At 38.0% G+C, this 19,878-nt stretch overlaps 1 protein-coding gene across 1 annotated transcript in view; it reads left to right on the forward strand.

The window, feature by feature from the left end:
- Positions 1-19,324, forward strand: part of LOC109053841 (xylosyltransferase 1-like) — a 57,792-nt gene extending 38,468 nt beyond the window's left edge. Inside the window, exons 5-11 of the mRNA XM_042720415.1 lie at positions 3,501-3,581; positions 3,719-3,935; positions 5,367-5,543; positions 7,997-8,262; positions 11,063-11,258; positions 14,151-14,484; positions 17,904-19,324. Coding sequence (XP_042576349.1) covers positions 3,501-3,581; positions 3,719-3,935; positions 5,367-5,543; positions 7,997-8,262; positions 11,063-11,258; positions 14,151-14,484; positions 17,904-18,217 — 1,585 coding nt within the window. The 3' untranslated portion in view covers positions 18,218-19,324. The remainder of the gene's footprint in view (positions 1-3,500; positions 3,582-3,718; positions 3,936-5,366; positions 5,544-7,996; positions 8,263-11,062; positions 11,259-14,150; positions 14,485-17,903) is intronic.
- The last annotated feature ends 554 nt before the right edge of the window (positions 19,325-19,878 follow it).

The following is a 19,878-nucleotide window of genomic DNA, read 5'->3' on the forward strand; positions in this document are numbered from 1 at the left end:
TTTATAGCGGCTGCTCCCATTACCGGCTAATTGTGTATGACAGTGCGTGTTAGAGGTCCTGGGGGGACGTCTTCAGTCCTGGCCTTCAGTCTTAAAGACCTGTGCACAGCCCTGTTGCAGAACGCTTTGTCCGCACGTCGTGAATACGGTGTCGAGGGACGTGCGATACCTGTGTCTAGTGACTTAGCTGCTTATTTTCCCCTCTAATTCCCTCCTGATGTCTGTCCTTCTGCATGGATGCCTGTGAAAGGGGCTGACAAAAAGCTCTCTGCTCTATAGGCGAGCCTGGACGCCAGGGGCGGAGGGCTCTGTTACACAGTGGCTTTGTTGGGAGCGCCGGGCTCTTTTCTTCCATTTATCCGCACCATCTTGCTCTTTTTCTCCAGGCCTGTTTTTAAGTCAGCGCGGCTGCATTTATGGCCTTTTCATGAAGAGAGAAAAGGAGAAAACAATGAGTCTGGACTCTTGTTCTCTTCTTCCCATGTGGTCACATGGGCTCCATGATGCCCTCTTCTGGAACGGAGCAGCTCTACAAACTGTTTCATAATTAAATACTAGCTTACTAAGTACTATGCAGTATATACTGTATTTAATATATATATACTATATTCGGGTTACTATATGAAAAATAGTAAAAAACCATTTCAAATTCAGTTACTGAAAATAAATACAAATGTTAATGTCAATTATAATATTAAAGATCATTTAAAAGTAAAATTTAAACATTTAAAGGATTACTCCACCGCAAAATGAAAATTTTGTAATTATTCACTTACCCACATGTCATTCCAAACCTGTTAAAGCTTTGTTCATCTTCAGAACATAATTTAAGATATTTTGGATGAAAACAGGGAGGCTTGAGACTGTCCCATAGACTGCCAAATAAATAACAGTGTCAAGGTCCAGGAGAGTATGAAAAGCATCATCAGAATACTCCATCTGCCATCAGTGATTCAACCATAACGTTATGAAGCGACAACAATACTTTTTGTACATAAAGAAAACAAAAATAATGACTTTATTCAACAATTCCTCTCCTCTGTGTCTCTCCAAATCAGGGTAGCGCCATTTTTCACAATTCTGAGGAGTACGCAGGCTGCGTACGCTCTTCTGTTTCAGCTACGCTACGCAGATGCACTGTTTCCATTCAAACCATTATGTGTTCCATTCCATTATGTGATTTATTATCTTTTGCATATGCAGTATGCAATAAATATTTCATATTGTATTATGCTACATTTTTGGCACATGACCTCACTATGTTGCATTCAGTTATTGAACAGAAATGTGCATATATATATATATATATATATATATATATATATATACACACACAAAGCAGATAAAATTGACTTCTAGTTCATTCATCTCTATTGAGATCCAGTTGGGCACAATGCATTATTGGTATACAGAATGGTGTCCTCGTGGTTGCATTCTGTGCAATTGTAGCAGGTCATCCAAGTCTCTCTTTCCCCTGTTCCCTCCCACTCAGACTGTTGCTCATTATTATTGCACAGTTTTGACGGCACTGCAGTCAGATTTCAGATCTTGCTGGTAGCTCGGTTACAGAATACAGCACTCTAATAGCCTGAGGTCTGAGTTTAGCCAGCGCAGGGAGTGACTGGCAGCTGTACATGCACTGGAGCAGGGTTTCATTTCAAATGCCACACTGGCTTTCCCATGCTGATCTTTGGCAAACAGGAAGACACTGTGGGTCAGAGTGCATTTGTGTGTGTTGATCTCTTTTTACCACAGCAGTTAAACATTTAACGTGGCTGTATAACAAACAGGATGATAAAGCGTCTTAAGCTACTGAAACTAAGGAGACGTGTGAGATGAAGTAAGTGTGTGATTGACGTGTGTAGCTGTAGGTGTGAAGACGACATCATGCAAGTGATGACAGTATGACAGAGTGTTTATTATGGAGCTAAAACATCACATACAAATGTCAACAAAATCACTGCAGCTATTTATAACTGTTTGGTTGCAAACAAACATTTGTTGCCTTCAAAATAGGAGACAATTTTCTTCTTCACTTATTTTTGCAATTAATTCAGAACTAACCAATCTTTTTCCTGAAAATACTAGCTAATTTTAACTCCATAGGATTAAGATTTACAGACTTTACACATACAAGATGTAACAATTTCCAATTTTTTTTTCTTTTTTTTTTTTTCCTGACCTTGTTACACTTGTGGTGTTCCTGGTCAAAAATGACCAACCTACAAAAAATTGCTTGTAAATTTCTTGTTTTGCTATTTTATTACCAAAAACTTGTTTTCTTTCAATTAGCACAAGTTTTGTATTTTGTTTTTGGAACGCATGACCTTATCATCTGAGCTTATGCACAACATTTGTGGGGTGAACATTGCCAAAATTATCCACAAAAAAAAAAAAAAAACTTTTTTCACAACCAGTTCCAAAAAGAACTAGTGCTAATTGAAAGAAATCAAGTTGGCAAAAATATTAAATCCAAGATTTTTTGATCATAAAGCATAATGGCAGACTTGAGACATTTTTAAAGGTGGCCATTTTTGATTGGGAACACCAACTTAGGTTAAGGATTTCCACCACAGCACATGGGTTAAAATTTGTAAGCTTTATAAGTCAATTATAAGGTTATAATATAAATTTAAAAGTGAAATATGATGGTACGGCTCCTATAACAAGTCAGTCTCTCTTTGACTTTCATTGTAAGAATGTTAACAATTACTATCTAACAGTAATTTGAAAGTGAAAGTGACGTGACATACAGCCAAGTATGGTGACCCATACTCAGAATTCGTGCTCTGCTTTTTAACTATTCAAAGTTGAAAAAAAAAACGTTGAAAAAAAACCAGGGGAGTTGGGAGGCATTTTTGTTGTGGGGCGCGGGGGGCAGTTGGGGGTTCGGTGCCTTGCTCAAGGGCACCTCAGTCGTGGTATTGAAGGTGGAGAGAGCACTGTACATTCACTCCCCCCACCTACAATTCCTGCCGGCCCGAGGCTCGAACTTGCAACCCTTGGAAGTTTGCATACTCTTGCATACTCTCTTGCGGTTCTTGTTCGCAGTCAAGGCTAGTAACCAGAAAGATGGTTTGATCCCCAGAAATATGAGCCATGACTGTTGTTCCTTTGAGCAAGCCATTTCTCAAATTCCACTTTCCCTGGTATTGCCATAAATAAAGATTTTGTTATTCTTTTTATCTTCAGTGTGAAGTTCTTTCCTCTGTAGCAGAAGCCTGCAGTGGGGAAAAAAAAAATGTGTAAGAGGAGTGTGTATGGGGAAAAATGACTACAGACGTTCAGGCAATGCATTGCGACAGGCAGTGAAACCGGGCAGCTGGCATCAGGGGCTGAATCTGGCTCTGTATGTGAGCTTGGACTCACCCAGAATCCCTGGTGCTCCGCGCTCATTTACACTGTGGCTCATTAGCCTGATTTGCAAACTCTCTGGTACTCTTTCTCTCTTTCACTTGTTTTCTGGTTTCCCTTCCAACATTTTTTCAATGTCTCCTCAGGACCAATGATCAGCTGGTGGCCTTCCTGTCCAAATACAGAGATATGAATTTCATCAAGTCCCACGGGAGAGATAACGCTCGGTGAGTGCTGCCGTGTGATCACGCTGATGGCTTATGGTGCCCAAGACACTCAAAACGCGTGCCAGTCGCACAGAAGGGTGCCTTTTATAACCGACAAAAATAAATTTGTAATTTGCATTGTTGATAATCGCCAACAGATTCATCAGAAAACAAGGTTTGGACCGGCTTTTCTTCGAGTGTGACACCCATATGTGGAGACTTGGAGACAGGAAAATTCCAGAAGGCATATCTGTGGATGGAGGCTCTGACTGGTTTCTGCTCAACCGAATGTTCGTGGAGTACGTCATAAACACTCAAGATGACCTTGTGACCAACATGAAACGTTTCTACACGTACACACTCTTACCTGCAGAGGTGAGACACCAAAGTTATGTAAAATGAATATTAAAGAAGTACAAATGTGTTTTCCAGAAAAAAATATCTAAAGATTCTTGAAGGGATACTTCAGCCAAAAATGATAATCTTTGTTCATCTTCAGAACACAAATTAAGATATTTCTGATGAAATCAGAGAGCTTTCTGGCCCTGCATAGACAGCAACGCAACTACCACGCTCAAGGCCTAGAAAGGTAGTGAAGACAATGATATAATAGTCCATGTATAATATAGTCCATCGTGACGTAGAGATGTGAGGGCGTGTTGGAACAAGCTGTTTTAGGGGGGGCGTGGCAGAGTCTAAATTTTGATAAAGAATATCTCTTTGGATTTGAGACCTTAGTCTTTGCAACTTTACAGATATTCATCATGCACCAAGAGCTTGTAACACTCCAAAGAGAAATCGCATCATATGACCCCTTTAAAGATATCCTTACCACCTTTCTGGGTCTTGAAAATGGTAGTTGCATTGCTCTCTAGGCAGGGTCAGAAAGCTCTGGGATCTCATCAAAAATATCTTAATTTTTGTTCCGAAGATCAACGATGGTTTTACAGGTTTGGAATGACATAAGGGTGAGTAATTAATGACAGAATTTACATTTTTGGGTGAACTACCCCTTTAAAGCAATGGAAATTTACTATATATTTTGCATTACATTTAATATTGTTTTTTCTTATTTTGAACAAATGAAATAAATTAATTTATGAATGGAGTTTAGGTTTAAAACCAGCAAAAATTAAGTAAATTATTCTTAAATTCATAATAATATATATTCTCTGAAAACAATGATCTTGCACAATTTCATTGTGAATTAAATGCATCTTGTTTTATTTAGATATTTTTTGTTTCCTACAAAAACAAGACCATAATAACGATCAAGAAAATGACTTTGCACTGCACAATATTGCAAGGATTCTGCTACATTAATTCACTAGACTGGCGTTTCATTAATATTTCTCACTTATTCATGAGTTTGAAGTTTTCAGTGATAAATTGAGTAAATTTCCAAAAAGCGAGATGAATTTGCATAGTTTTATTTGCTCATTTGCATTGTGTGTTTGCTCATTTGAAATGACTGTGTCAAATGTGTTAGTTTTAATGAAGGGCTTTTTGCTGTGCCGTGGCGAAATTGGATTCTTCGCTCTGTCTAGGGCTAGTTATTCACCGCTGAGATATTGGATATTGTGGCTTGAGAAGGCAATTGGCCCTTTTTCACTGATGTAGACATTTAACACACTAGACCTCCTGACAGGGCCGTTCTGTTAGACATCCATCTTCATTTTATCAGATGTCATTATTCTGTTTCAACCCCTTAGTCATCTATTTTCTTCTCTTTCTCTTCACCTCTCACCGTCCCTTCCTATTTATCATCCTCCTCCTCCCCGATTCTCTCTCTGTCTGTCTTCGCAGTCGTTCTTCCACACGGTTCTGGAGAACAGCCCGCACTGCGAGAGCATGGTGGACAACAACCTCCGCATCACTAACTGGAATCGAAAGCTGGGCTGCAAGTGTCAATACAAGCACATCGTGGACTGGTGCGGCTGCTCGCCGAACGACTTCAAGCCCTCCGACCTGCCCCGTTTCCAGGTGAGCGTCTCGTACCCTTCCCGCGATGCTCTCAGCCCTCTCGGTGTCTGACTGTATCAGTGCAGCCAGCGCTAACAGGAACAGTTCGATGAACCCGATCATTAATTAAACACTTTAAAGCCTTTTCCGTGACAGCGCTGACCACACGCTCGAAGGAGACCTACGCCACGTCCTGTTTAGTCTGAATAAGCACAATAGGCCTTTAATTTACCTTAAACAAACACCTAATAGTGTGAGACCAGCTCTCCAGTCAGTAGCCATTTCAATCGTGATTAGAAATCCAATGAGACTCAACTAAAGGAAAGCCTTGCACAGGGGATCCGTAATTAACTCTGGCCGGCAGAAAAGGACGATGAGGGATCAATTCCAAGGCAGTCTCTCATCAAAAGGATTCTGGTAGTGAGTCTAGTGTAGTGGAATGAGGCTGTGGAGCTTGACCGCAGCAGCTGATTCCCTTCTCCCCCCCCACCTTTGGTCTGGAAGTCTTTCATTAGTCTCCAGTACAGAGTCAATCCTAACGTGGTCATGCCCAACCCCCATGACTCACTCTCTCTACTGTAAACGGAGCTCGAAATGAGTTTAAAAGTTGTCATTCACATAGCTGGCTGTGCTTTATTTTTTCCATTCCGCTGCAACAGAACTGCAACATTGCATTTTCTCTCTCTGCCTGTTTTTCTCCATGTCGTGTTGCCTGCGGTATGGTTTCACATTAAACCTCGCGGCGGTCTGTTTGGCAGGCCATTTCTTCATAAACTCCCTAGTGTGAGCTTCTGTGCCAAACCATGACATCATCACCGTGTTCCACATCGGGCAGCTTTGCCACTTGCTTGATTTTTCCCAAAAACTACCAGCTGATGAAGCCATTTTTTTTTTTTTTTTTTTTTTTTTTTCATTTAACCATAATGGTGGATCTTGATGTTCATATAATTGAATTAAAGTTTGGCCCTGTTTTATTTATAACTAGTGTTTCCTGTTTTAAATAAGGGCTGAAAACCCAGCACCATCATCGGCATATTTCGAGCCTCACTAAATGTTTACAGCCACAACTGCTCTATATAATGGAGTCCTTTCACAGAGCCTGCGGTTAACTCATTCAGGCCTGTGCTGGGGGAAGGGGCTGCGAGCGTTTAGCGGGTCATTATCACTGAAGGCATGCCCATGGTGAGTATTGAGTAATTATTCTGTGACAATACCTCCTTTCTCACAGACAGCTCTGAAGAAAACGGACAATGGGAGAGGAAAGGAGGCTTGAAATGTGTCATGGCAGTTCAGTTTTTACCCAGGCATTTCTCACCCCTCACCCTAAAGAGGCCCAAACCGTATAAAAGAGCTTTCTCGACATGCCTCTTCAAATCACTTATTCATATTTTTTAATGCTTTTGACTTTTAAAAAAAAAAAAATTGTTGAATTTTGCTTAAAGGGATAGTTCACTCAAAAATGAAAATTCATGAAGGCAATATTTGAAAGAATTGTACTGGTCACTATTTTCAATGCAACAATAATGAAAAGAATCAAGAGCTGCGATATCTGTTCCATGAGCAATATTCAAATAAATACATGAGTCCAGTTTAACAGTCTGAATGATTCGTTTATGAATCAGATCTTTCCAGTGAATCGTTTGATTTAGTTCACACTGCTATATTGAATTTAATAACAGTGGCACACACTGTATAAAATTCTAGATTGCATAACTCACAACTTTCACTGTTGTTTTGTCCGCTGAACAGTCGGTGTGTTGTTAAATAATTGTACAATCTATTGAACACACTGCATTTCTATCCTTTACAGTCTTGTTTTCCTTCCTGACAGAAATGATGGCACTACCCTGGCTAAAGTCTATTAACGGTTTAAATGATTCGTTTACCAATCATACTGCTCTAGTTTTCCTGGACTTTTTGTTTGGTGTTGCAAGGAATAAAGAAAGTCATATGGGGTTGGAAAGACATGAGGATAAGTAAATGATGACAGAATCTTAATTTTTGTTCCTTTCACGACTCGTGTTTTGATTTTTCCATCTTCTAGAACGTTCTCCTGAAAGATGTCTGTCAGGGGTCTGATGTTGCCTGAAAACTATTTCAAGCATGAAGATTTTTGATATTTTTGGTTCTTCACAGATGTCGTCCTTCTTTTTATCTGTTTTATGTTACACATGTTAGTCTGCGGGGAGGCGAGGGGGATGTGAATAAAAAGCAACACCACCATTTCATGCCAGACATATGCCACTTTGATTTGTATTTTTTGCCGTCAATTATCTCTGGAGAATTTCCGTTTCTGATTCTTTTAGCTTTTCCCCCCTTCTAGCACATCATATTGGATGGTGTGCCATGCTTTTCAGTTTCTCTTTCTCTTCCTTTTTCTCACAGTCTCAGCAGGTTGTCTTGTCTATCAGTGTCTCTTTGTCTTCACACTCACGCTCTCTGTTTCTTTCTCTCTCTGTCTTTGTCTCCATCAGCAAACCACCAGGCCCACATTCTTCGCAAGGAAGTTTGAAGCCAGTGTAAATCAAGAGATAGTGAATCAGCTGGACGTCTTCCTGTTCGGGAGTATGCCCCAGGGCACGCCGGGTCTCAAGGCCTACTGGGAGAATGTTTTTGATGAAGCGGATGGTATTCACAGCCTGTCCGACACTCATCTCACTCACTATCATGCCTTCGCCCGATTGGGTCTGGCACGGACTGGCAACTCGTTACAGGGTGACACCAGTGACAACAGCTGCAGGTCAGTACGCAGTATATTGTATGTTTCATTGAAGTGCTATCAGGATTTGCTGTTTGTGTTTAGATCAGTGTTCCTCAAGTAGGGCCAATGCCTTGCAGAGTTTAGCTCAAATCCTGATCAAACTCACTCAGCTGTGATTTTCTAGGGATCCTAAAGACTTTGCACAGGTGTGTCTGATTAGGGTTGGAGCTAAACTCTGCAGAACATTAGCCCTCCAGGGCAAGATTTGAGGAACCCTGGTTTAGATTATCTCAGTCTGTCGTTTTGACTTGTTTGGAGTTTGCCATTGGTATGGAAAAGAGCAGCTTGCACCTTTCTGAAAATCGGTGGGTTTGCTTCATGTCCCAGATTTTACACTGAAAATCATGAGACGACTTAAACTGGTTGATGGTACAGTAGTTGAGTGATGATGGTTTCATGCTCAGCAGTCAATAATTCATTGAACATTCTTGTCGATACAAAACGGTTTTTAATCCTTATTGCAAGAAAACCTGTTTTTAATGTAGTTTATATTATTTTAATAGGTTTCTTAATAGTTTTCAAGGATTTCAAGATGACATCTCATTTTGCTAGCTTCTAACAAGTCAGATGAATTTGCACCAAAATTACAAGAAATCTGATTGGATACACAGCTTTTGTATCCAAATATGTGAAATACTGTTTTTGTATTCAATTTTCGTTAATTTCTTTAGATAATTTAATTTTAAGTGTTTTCTTCAGATCATTTAATCAAAAGTGTTAATACTACATATTGTTTTTGATTGGTATTTTGTTTAATACATTGTCAGCCAACTGTTTTAATACGTTGTGAATATTAATTTAGTTTAATTTACTGTTCATTTTATTTTAGTTGATTTTATTACGGTTGTACTCCATTAATATTTCCATTAATATTTCTCCATTAAAACCTTCATAAAAATGTTTGGACTGAAATATTTCAGAGATTATTTTTGACTTTGAATTTCAGTTGAGTAATGATTCTGCGACTCTAGATCATCCTTTCTGATTAACATCCCACCAATCACTGCTCTAAATAAATCATATCGTTTAAAACATAACGTCATCATTTTCAAGTAAATTGTTCCTCTAACATTTGTGTGTGTGTTCATGTTTTTGTTAGTGTGGGTTTTTCATAGTAATTATTTTGTTTATAACCGTATGTATATTGGCACTAACTATACTGGCTATTCTGAAATCTAAAGAAGTGCACACTCATTAGTGCTGTCTGCCGAGGGAAGCGCAGCTTTGTTTGATCTCACTCGCAGCAGATCTGAAGTTCCTCAACTGTCCAAGCATCTGTCATTACTGAGATAGAGAAGAGAGAGAGAGACGGACGGACGGAGCCGAGAGAGAGTTTGTCAGTCTGGCTGCTGTTTATGTGTATATCAGTGCAGTAATGGCTGGTGTCACTGTTGTTTCTGTGTGAGGAGAGCGCTGGTGCGTTCAGACAAGTGAGCCACAGTATTTGGACCCTGCAGAGGGACTCGTCAACACAAGGAGGTGGTTGTTGCAGGCCGGTGGGGGTTGGGTGGTGGCGCTCGGGGTCCGTGAGTGAGGCAGCGCTCTGTTTTTCACAGCCCTCTGTGACATCAGCGGTGAGAGGCTGAGGTGGGCCGCTTCAATAGCTGCTCTGTTAGTCCCTGCATGCTGCCCACCTCCTGCGGTGACAGAGGACGGGGAGGAGGCGGGGGCGGCTGCACCGGTGAAAATATTTGCTGTTCTGCTTGTCAGGCGAGCGGTGCTGGGATGGAGCACCTCTAGCCTGTGCTGGAATACTGATGAGAGTGCGGCGGTGGAGCTCAGGGTGGAGATCGCCATGAGAGCAGCCGTCCGCTCCACATGGACGCCTGCGTCTCTATCAGCTCCTGCTGCTCCTCCTTCTGTCTGTCTATCAGTGTCTCACAGCCCAGCGCTTCACTCACCTCTATACAACCCCACGTCTAGAGAAAATAAACTTCACTCAGAATACAGAATGATTGGTTTGGTTGCTCAGAAGTTTTTTCAGCTTTTTTTTTTCAAGTGAAGAGCATGTTAACAAAGCCAGAAGGAACTTTGAAATATCGAAGACAGTTACTAATGTATAATGTATATATTATATATATAAGAAATATATATATATATATATATATATATATATATATATTATATATAATATATATATATATATATATATGAAATATTATTACAAAAACTTCAGCCATTACTTCAGTCTTAAGTGTCACGTGATTCTTTAGAAATCATTATAATATGCTGATTTGGTGCTTATGAAACATTCTTATTGTGAACAATGTTGAAAACCGTTGCACTGCTTAATTTTTTTTATTATTTTGGAAGCCATTTTTATTTTTTAGAAAGAGAAACTTTTTTCTTTTGAAACCTATACTCTTATCTTTGATGCAATTAAATGCAAAAGATTACAAGTATTACTTTCTGTTAAAAGACCCCAAGCTAATGGAAAGTAGTGTTATACAAGAAAATCTTGACTAATCTGTTTGGGATTATCTAATGTGGAACATTTCTCATGTTAAGCCACCAAAACCCAAGCTAATGTATATTGGTGTTTATATATAATATATATATATATATATATATATATATATATATATATATATTCACAAAAATGCAAAATGCTTATATGTATTAACTTCATGATTCATGACCAGTAAGAAATATTATTTATAAAAAAAAATCCCCAATGAAGGGCCCTTTGGCAAATGTAGCTGAAAGGTAAATTTGGACCCCAAATGCAAGCGTTCCAAATTGTTAAACGAGGGTTAAATTACTTCTTTTATGCCTTTAGGTACTTTGCCATGGGACATCCTGTGTCTGTCCACATCTACTTCCTGTCTGATGAGTTCCAGGGATACCTGGTCAGGCATCATGCCACCAACCTGGCAACCAGCAAACTGGAAACCCTGGAGACTTGGGTCATGCCCAAGCAGTTCTTCAGGTTCACCAATCCACCCAATACCTTCAACAGACTGCAGTCTGCAGAGGTTAGTATTCTCACTGTATAACAACACACACTGGAGAGGAAGTGTTTTCATATATTCCAATAGTTAAAGCTTGATGGGTAGCACATTTATGTGTTTTCTGTTGCTCATTTTTATTCATGAACAGAAACTGTCATCGTGCGGTGTTTCATAAATAAAAGTTTTAAGACAATGCGTATTTTGTTCTGGCTCACTGCAGTAGAAATGTCTTGTCAGTCTATAGGTGCCGAATCACCCCCGCGGTACCTTCAGAATATATGCATTGCTAAGAAAATTGACCTCAGAATATTATTGGCAATCTTACACTGCTGCACATTGTGCTTGACATACTCTTTTAAACAACCAATAATTCAGGTGTTCTTCATTGATTTAGCTGTCAGGCAGCACCATACCTGTCATCTTGCCCTTTGGCGTAATCAGTGATTTGTCTGCCACGAGTATGGGGATAAAATAATGACTTCACGGTGAACCGCCCTCAGTTTATCTGTTGGAAGCCAAGGGTACATGTTCTATTTCAGACACAAGAGTTAGATGTGAATAGAGTACTTTAAACGGCATATAAACATCTCTAACTAGTTTATATATATATCTATATATATATATATATATATATATATATATATATATATATATATAATATATATATATATATATATCTATATATATATATATATATAATATATATATATATATATATATAAAATCCGGTTTAATTATACACTTGCTTTGCTGATGAAAGTGACAAACAATTCAAATTAAAGGTGAACAATCACTCTACTCTATTTTGAATTAAAATATTTAATGTTTCATGTGTTAATAATAATAATGTCAGTAATAAAAAGACATATAAAAAATGATCTTTTGTTTTGTGATGCATGCGATTGAAGACTCGAGTAATGGCTGCTTAAATTGTATTTTTGCCGTCCCAGAAATAGATTACATTTCAAAGTATGGTATAATAAAATAGCAAACAGTTATTATACATAATAATATCATTATTATTATTAATAATGTCACAATATTACTGTATTTTTGATAAAGTAAATTCAGGCTTTATGAGAAGAAGAGACTTCTTTCAAAAACATGACAAAAATCTTACAGACCCCAAATTTTTGTACGGTGGTGTATATCATATATCATATATAAATGTATGACTAGTACATGTTCTTAATTCATCTGTGTGGGAAAAAGTTAATTTTGGAGTTCTGCTACATCCTGCCTGATGTCATTTCCCAGCGTCCATCCTTGGGGGACACCCACAGACAAGACAGCAGAGCTGTAAAGTGCTTAAACCAAGTCCAGCTGGGTCTCAGGCATCTTCCCAACAGAATGATCAAATTGATTTGCTATGTTTTACTGAGATGCGGGCACGGCCGAGGAGGGATCAAGCGTAAGGGACTCCCGCTGTCGGTCACGTCCTCTGTAGAAATTTCTAAGAGCTGCCGGAGGGAGCTAATGTTGGACGGCTGCAAGCCACCAGCACCCCCCATCCCACAAGTCAAATGACCTCACAGTGGGAGAAACATTAGACTGGGCACTGCTGATCTTTTGATGCAGTTATGCTCATCTCAGCTGGTACCTGCTGTCCCAATTGGTCCCATCTGTTTACTTACGATGGGATCTTGTGCAATTAATTTGGCTGTATGTTCCTCTCTTAGGGAGCCTCCGGTATGTACAGAGCTCAGGCATCCCGGTACTCTGGTGTCTTAGGGGGCTGAATTTTAAGGATACAGAAAGTTTGTACAGCTTCCATAGCAATGAGGGCCTGTGCAGTGTCTGGAGGGGGTGAACTGACACATCTCTGCATCAAGAGCGACAAACTCTGTCTTAGAGGCCTCAGGACTGTGTTCTCTTCCTGCCTCACTTGCCTTCATTCTTCTTCACTTTTACTGCTTCTGCCTCTCCAACTTTGCTTTAGATTAGTGATTCCCAACCAGGGCTATATGTTACCCAAGGGGTACTCTGGCAGGTTCCAAGGGTACTTGAAATGATTTTACTTAAACTTACGGAAACATGTTGAAAACTGTGGTAAACTTACAAAATATTATGAAAAATGTAATAGAAGAATATAATAAATAATATAAAATAAATATTAATAAATTTATGTAAAAGCATAAAAATTATTTTCAGATTACGGTGAGTTTAATGATTTTTCAGTTCCTTTTTTAAAGAAACAAAAAAAAAGACATGAATACTTTTAGTTTGCAAGGATGCATTTTTTGATGCAACAAAAGTGACAGTAAATCATAATGTACATTCTTACAAAATATTTATATTTCAAATAAATTGTTTTTTTTTTTAAACTTTGATTATTTGATGAATATTATCACGTTTCTACAAAAATATTAAGCAGCACAGTAATAATAAATGTTTCTTGAGCAGCAAATCAGCATAGCAGAATGATTTCTGAAGGATCGTGTGACACTGAAGACTGGAGGAATGATGCTGAAAATTCAGCTTTGCACCACAGGAATAAATTGCATAAAAATTAATTCAAATAAAACAGCTATTTTGCATTGTAGTAATATTTTGCAATATTACTGTTTACTATATTTTTCATTAAATAAATGCAGCTTTGGTTAGCTTAAGAAACATTTTACTGACCCCAAACTTTTGAACAGCAGTCTGTGTGTTTGTGATTATATGTCACTCGATCTGTTATTCACCCACAGCATTGATTTGTCTTATCAGTGATTTAAAAGTGACTGTAATATAATTAATTTTCATGTTAAATAATATCCGGAGTGAATGGGAACATTGGTTTGTGTCAATAAAGGGGTACTTGAACCTTACTCACGGGGCTCTGAAGCTTCATTAGGCTAAAAGATTGGGTGGAAACTGCTCTTGACTTTCATGTTAAATATCTGTTTTTGGTTGTTTCCTCTCAATAATCAGATTGGAACAGACTGGGATGCTAAGGAAAGGATATTCCGGAACTTTGGGAATCTGATGGGACCCATGGACGAGCCTGTGGGAATGCAGAAATGGGGGAAAGGACCAAATGTGACCATGACTGTGGTGTGGATTGACCCCACCAATGTCATCGCTGCCACCTACGACATCCTGATCGACGCCAGTGCTGAGTTCACTCACTACAGGCCTCCGCTGAACCTGCCCCTGCGGCCCGGCATGTGGACCGTACGTGTGCTGCACCACTGGAGCCCTGTGGCAGAGACGCGCTTTCTCATCACTCCCCTTACCCACCACAAACACCTGCCTATACGCCAAGGTGAGAGTTACACTGTATACTGAAGATGGCAAAGATTCACCAATGAATCATTGTTTCTGATGATTCAGTTGAACTGATTCCAAAGTGTGAGAGTCTTCAGTGTAAGAAATTTGAGTTGGGAGACATGATAGAATTTATGTAGCCTAATTAAAAAGCTAGTGAGAAAGTATGTATTTAACAACATTTTTCATCAAAAAAAAAATTCACAGTATGGTGATTCAAATTATTCAGTCAATCATTTATTGAACCTATGTTTTTAAACGAACCATTTGAACAAAACAATTTCCTAAAAATGGATTAAACTTCATAACGCTACTCAAGTGGTAGAGCATTGCGTTAACAAGCGCAAGGTTGGGGGTTCGATTCCCCGGGAACACATGATAGGTAAAAATTGATAGCCTGAATGCACTGTAAGTCGCTTTGGATAAAAGCGTCTGCTAAATGCATAAATTTAGTTTCATTTTAATTTATTTAAAAGTATCTATTAAAAATAGTTTTTGTCATATGAAATCAGCTGAAGTATAATAACATAAATATTAGATGAAAAATGTAGACAAAATGTAAAAAAAATATATATATATTAGGTAACACTTTAGTATAGGGACCTATTATTAGTATATTGGCTGTTTATTAGTGCTTATAAATCAGATATTCTACATCCCTAATCTAAACTTAACTACCTTACATAATATTAATAAGCAGCAAATTAGGAGTTTATTGAGGTAAAAGTTTTAGTTAATGGTTTGTTAATAACAAGAATTGGACCTTAAAATAAAGTGTGACCAAGACAAAAGATTTAAATTAGAAAGTTTCCCTTGGCAATTAGCTGAAAGAAAATAAGTTTAAGTTGAAGAACTTATATTATATATAAAAAAACTTGTATAAATGACTTTAAATAAAAATGAAAATATAAAAATAAAAGCTAATATTATTATTATTATACATACAGATTTAAAAAAAATAAAATAAAAAAAAATAATAGATAACCTCCAATCCACCAGCGCAAGCATGACATACACGACATACCAACAACACGTAAAGCTAATGTGGATGTTAAAATACGTTCTCCAATCCAAGTTAACAAACATCAGCTTTGAAATTCCATCGCTTCCACAACAAACAATATTGCTTTTTTTCCTGTCAACTCTCATAGTTGAATAAAATAAAATAAACACGGTCTAAACTGGCCATCATAGCATAGAATATCACTGGAGAAAATGATCCGCAGTTGAAGCTTTGATTTATGCGCTGTTCCAGGCTCATATATTTAAAGCAGAATGAGGAATGCTCCTTCCTCCAGATGTAATGACTAATCCTCTTGCATTTTGGGTGCTTTTTTTTGAAGACCATAGTCTGACTCTGTGGTACGCTGTATATTAAACTGCCTCAACCTTTCAGGTCATCCACCCCCCACCCCCCCGTTTTCAAAGGCACTTTCTGCCTTCACGTCTAGCTCTGTTCCTGGGCCGCTCGCTTGCCTATATATAGCCCCAGCTCACAGTCACGAATGAGTAATACACCACGCCGGGTCACCTTTCATTGGAATAAACTCCAAAAGATTACTGTGCAGGGGCTGTGATTGGTATCTCTTGCCCATTAGGGACATTTCGAAATAAGTGTGGTGTGCGGTCATCAGCGGATCTGTCCTCAAAACTTCCTAATGAGGGAGAGCTTGTGATTGCGGTTCGGTGTGGGTATGGGCGGGTGATAAACACACGTGATTTACCAGACTGTCGTATGATTAATGTCTACGGCAGGCACCGAGTTCTTTTGCTCGCCGTGCCTCTGCACCCGCAGCTAATAAAAGTTTATGGAGTGTGTTTATGCGGCCTGACGCCATCCTATCCATGCACTTCCTGTGAGCGTGAAATGGCATGTTCTGGAAAGGAGGTGGGCCAACCTGGAGAGGGGGGTCAGGAAGAGACACAGAGGGTGATCTGTGAAGGGCGGCTGGAGAGAGAAGTGTGAGGAGCTTTACCTCCATCCTCACAGATAAATGAGCTGTTTTTAGTCGTCTGATGTTAGATGATGTGATGCAGAGCAGTGGTCTTGTTTATATTTGAAGATGTGTTTAAAAATTTAACAAAAATATAAATATTTAATGCCATTTTGATAGAGATTTAGTAAAATCCCAGCTGTACATTTTTTTTATTTATTTGTATTTTTTTATGCCCTCAAAAAGAGACTGAATTTATTAAGACTTAGTAAAAGTTAAGTTACAGCATGAAGCTTCTTGTGACAGGCAGTATCTGTTTGATCAAAAATACAGAAAAAAATAATTTTGTGAAATGTTATTGCAATTTTAAATAAAAGTTTTCTATTTGAATATACGTTAAAATATAATTTATTCCTGTGATGCAAAGCTGAATTTTCAGCATCATTACTCCAGCCTTCAGTGTCACATGATCCTTCAGAAATCATTCTGCTATGATGATTTATAATCAGTGTTGGAAACAGTTGTGCTGCTTAATATTTTTTGCGACCTGTGATCATTTTGTTCAGGATTCTTTGACAAATGAAAAGTTAAAAAGAACAGTGTTTATTCAAAATAGATATTTTGTGGTGCAATAAACACTACTATTCAAACGTTTGGAGTCAGTTTAATTTTTTTATTATTATTTTTTTTTTATTTTTTTTAATGATTAGTTAGTATTTGTTAAGTGTGTGTTAAGTGGTTGAAAAGTGTTATATTGTTAGAAAATATTTCTATTTCGAATATATTCTGTTCTTTTTAATATTTGATGTTATTTTTAGTGTTTCAGGTTACAAAAATTTTAAGAGGTTCAAATGATTTTAAGACATTGATAACTGTTTCCAACATTGATAATAAATCAGCATATTATGTTGATTTGTGAAGACGGTAGTCACGGCTGATGAAAATTCAGCGCTCCATCACAGAAATAAATTATATTTTAAAGTATATTCAAAATAGGAAACCAATATGAGAAATTGCAATAATATTTCACAATATTGCTGAGATTTTTTAAAATAAATATACAGCTTTGATGAGCATAAGAGACTCCATTTAAAAAAACATTAAAAATCTTACTGATCCCAAACTTTTGAACAGCAGTGTAAATAACTCTGATATAACATTGGTTTCCAGATAAAGATTTGTACCCACACAAAAATAATAATCTCATTGACATATGACCAACAACCTCCATCCACCAGCTCAACACACAAATTCAGCACTAACAAACCTTAAAGCTGATGTGGATGTTGCATACTTTCTCTTATCTAAATGAACAAATATTAGCTTTAAAGTTCATTGCGCAAATATAAATCCATGAACGACATTTTGTAACTCGCATAGCTGAAAAAATGCAAAATTTCAAGCGATGTAAAATGCTTTGCTTGCATGAAGTCCCTGTGCATCCTCATGGAAAACCCCTCTTTTTCTTTTCTCTCTCTATCAGAGGATGCTTTAAGAATGCACAACGGGCCGGCCAAGAACAGCTACATGGAGCAGAGCTTCCACGGCCTGAACCCCATCCTCAACATCCCGGTGCACCTGGGTCAGGTCGAAGCGGCTGAACACAACGCAGAGCTTACGGGGCCCGAGCTGGAGCGCTGGGTGGACGGTCTAGTGGGTGAGGTGTGGTCAGCTGTGGACGTGTGTTCAGTGGGCCCCAGTGGCTGTCCGGTCATGCAGACTTGCAGGGAAACGGTGTGGAGCTCTCTCAGCCCGGACCCAAAGTCCCAGCTGGGCCCACCCAAAACCAACGGATGAATCAGGTAGCAGCATTCACTGCCCTGAAGACTCAACTTTTTTTCATTTCTTAGGCCATTTTGTTTTTATTATTTATTTTCCAGCATCGCTCATGTGAATATGAGCAAAACGGCCCTCTCTCAAACGCAAGACACAGGGCCTCGAAAGTATACGCTGGGAAGCTTCTGATGAATTATTATTATTTTTTTTAAATGTGTGTCCTCTCAAACTGAGTGCTGTAGTGATGTGAGTGCTGTCAGGCTTCTCTATATTTAATTTATTTTGATTACTGTGATTTGAATCTTTGTCAACTGGAAGCAGCAGGTGATGCCTAAATGTAGGTGTTGCAGCTGAATGCTGGGATTGGGATATTAAGCACAGAATGGACCTTAACACTGGTTGTAAGACCAAAAGGTATGTTTGTATAGTAAGCCTTTATATTTAAAAACAAACACACTTGCACCTAACATAAATGACAGAAGGAGCATTTTTCAACCTATACCTTGTTAAAACCAATGTTTCAGATCGTATATAACGGTCTGTAGCACAACAGTGTGTTTCTTTAGTTTTAGAAAAATTGTTCCATTTTTATAAGGCTTTCACTGGATCTAATGCAGTTAAACATGAGTTTAAAGCCTTCAGATGTCCTGTTTAGTTTTGATAAGTTATTGGTTGAAAAACATCTGCTTTTAATAAACAAGTAAAAGAGATCCAGTGTCGTGCAAGATGCCAACCTCCACAGAATGCTATGACCTTTGGAGGCAAAGAGGTAGCAGTTAGTTAGTCTGTTCAAAAATGTCACTCTCCTTTTTGGTTATACTTTTGTAGTAATAGTAGCCACAAACAATGAAAAAGACAAATAAGTGGTGGTTACATGTATGTCAAGCTAGCAGGCTTATCAGTTATCAGGCTAGAGATATGCGAAGGCTGGAGAGCTTGCAAGCTAATGAAAAACAGAAGAGGAAGTGTTTTGAGCATATTACGGTTTAGTTATGTAATGTGATAGGTGATACATACTACCATTCAAAAGTTTGAGGTCAGTACATTTTTGAAAGAAGTCTTTATTCTCACCAAGGATACATTTATTTGATACATCAATGCAGTAAAACAGTAATAATATGAAATACTGCAAATTAAAATAACTGTTTCTATTGTAATACAATTTAAAATTTCATTAATTCCTTTGATGGTGAAGCTGAATTTGTAGCATCATTACTCCAGTCTTCAGTGTCACATGATCCTTCAGAAATCATTCTGATATACTGATTTAGTGCTCAAGATACATTTCCTATTATGATCAGTGTTGAAAACAGCTGTTCTGCTTTTTAATTTTTTTAATTTTTTTTTTTTTTTTTTGATACATTTCCTATTATGATGATTTTTTGATTTTTAATTTATTTTTTATTTTATTGAAAACTTGATGCCTGTCTCTTATAATCAATTTATTCCATCCTAGATTAATAAAGTATTACCGTCTTAAAAAGATCTTACTGACCCTTTTGAGCTTTTGAACAGTAGTGTAAAAGTGTAAAGTTTTAAAGTATTTTAGTGATCTTTTTGACCATTTGAATATTATTAAAATTGGTTTAAGAGTGTAAAATTGTTTATTTTGTTATTTTGTTTAAGGATTCTGTGGAGAGGTCAAAACTTGCACGATACCAATCTACAGTTGTGTAAGCGAG

This window comes from Cyprinus carpio, chromosome B3 (assembly GCF_018340385.1).
Source record: "Cyprinus carpio isolate SPL01 chromosome B3, ASM1834038v1, whole genome shotgun sequence".
Lineage (NCBI taxonomy): Eukaryota > Metazoa > Chordata > Actinopteri > Cypriniformes > Cyprinidae > Cyprinus > Cyprinus carpio.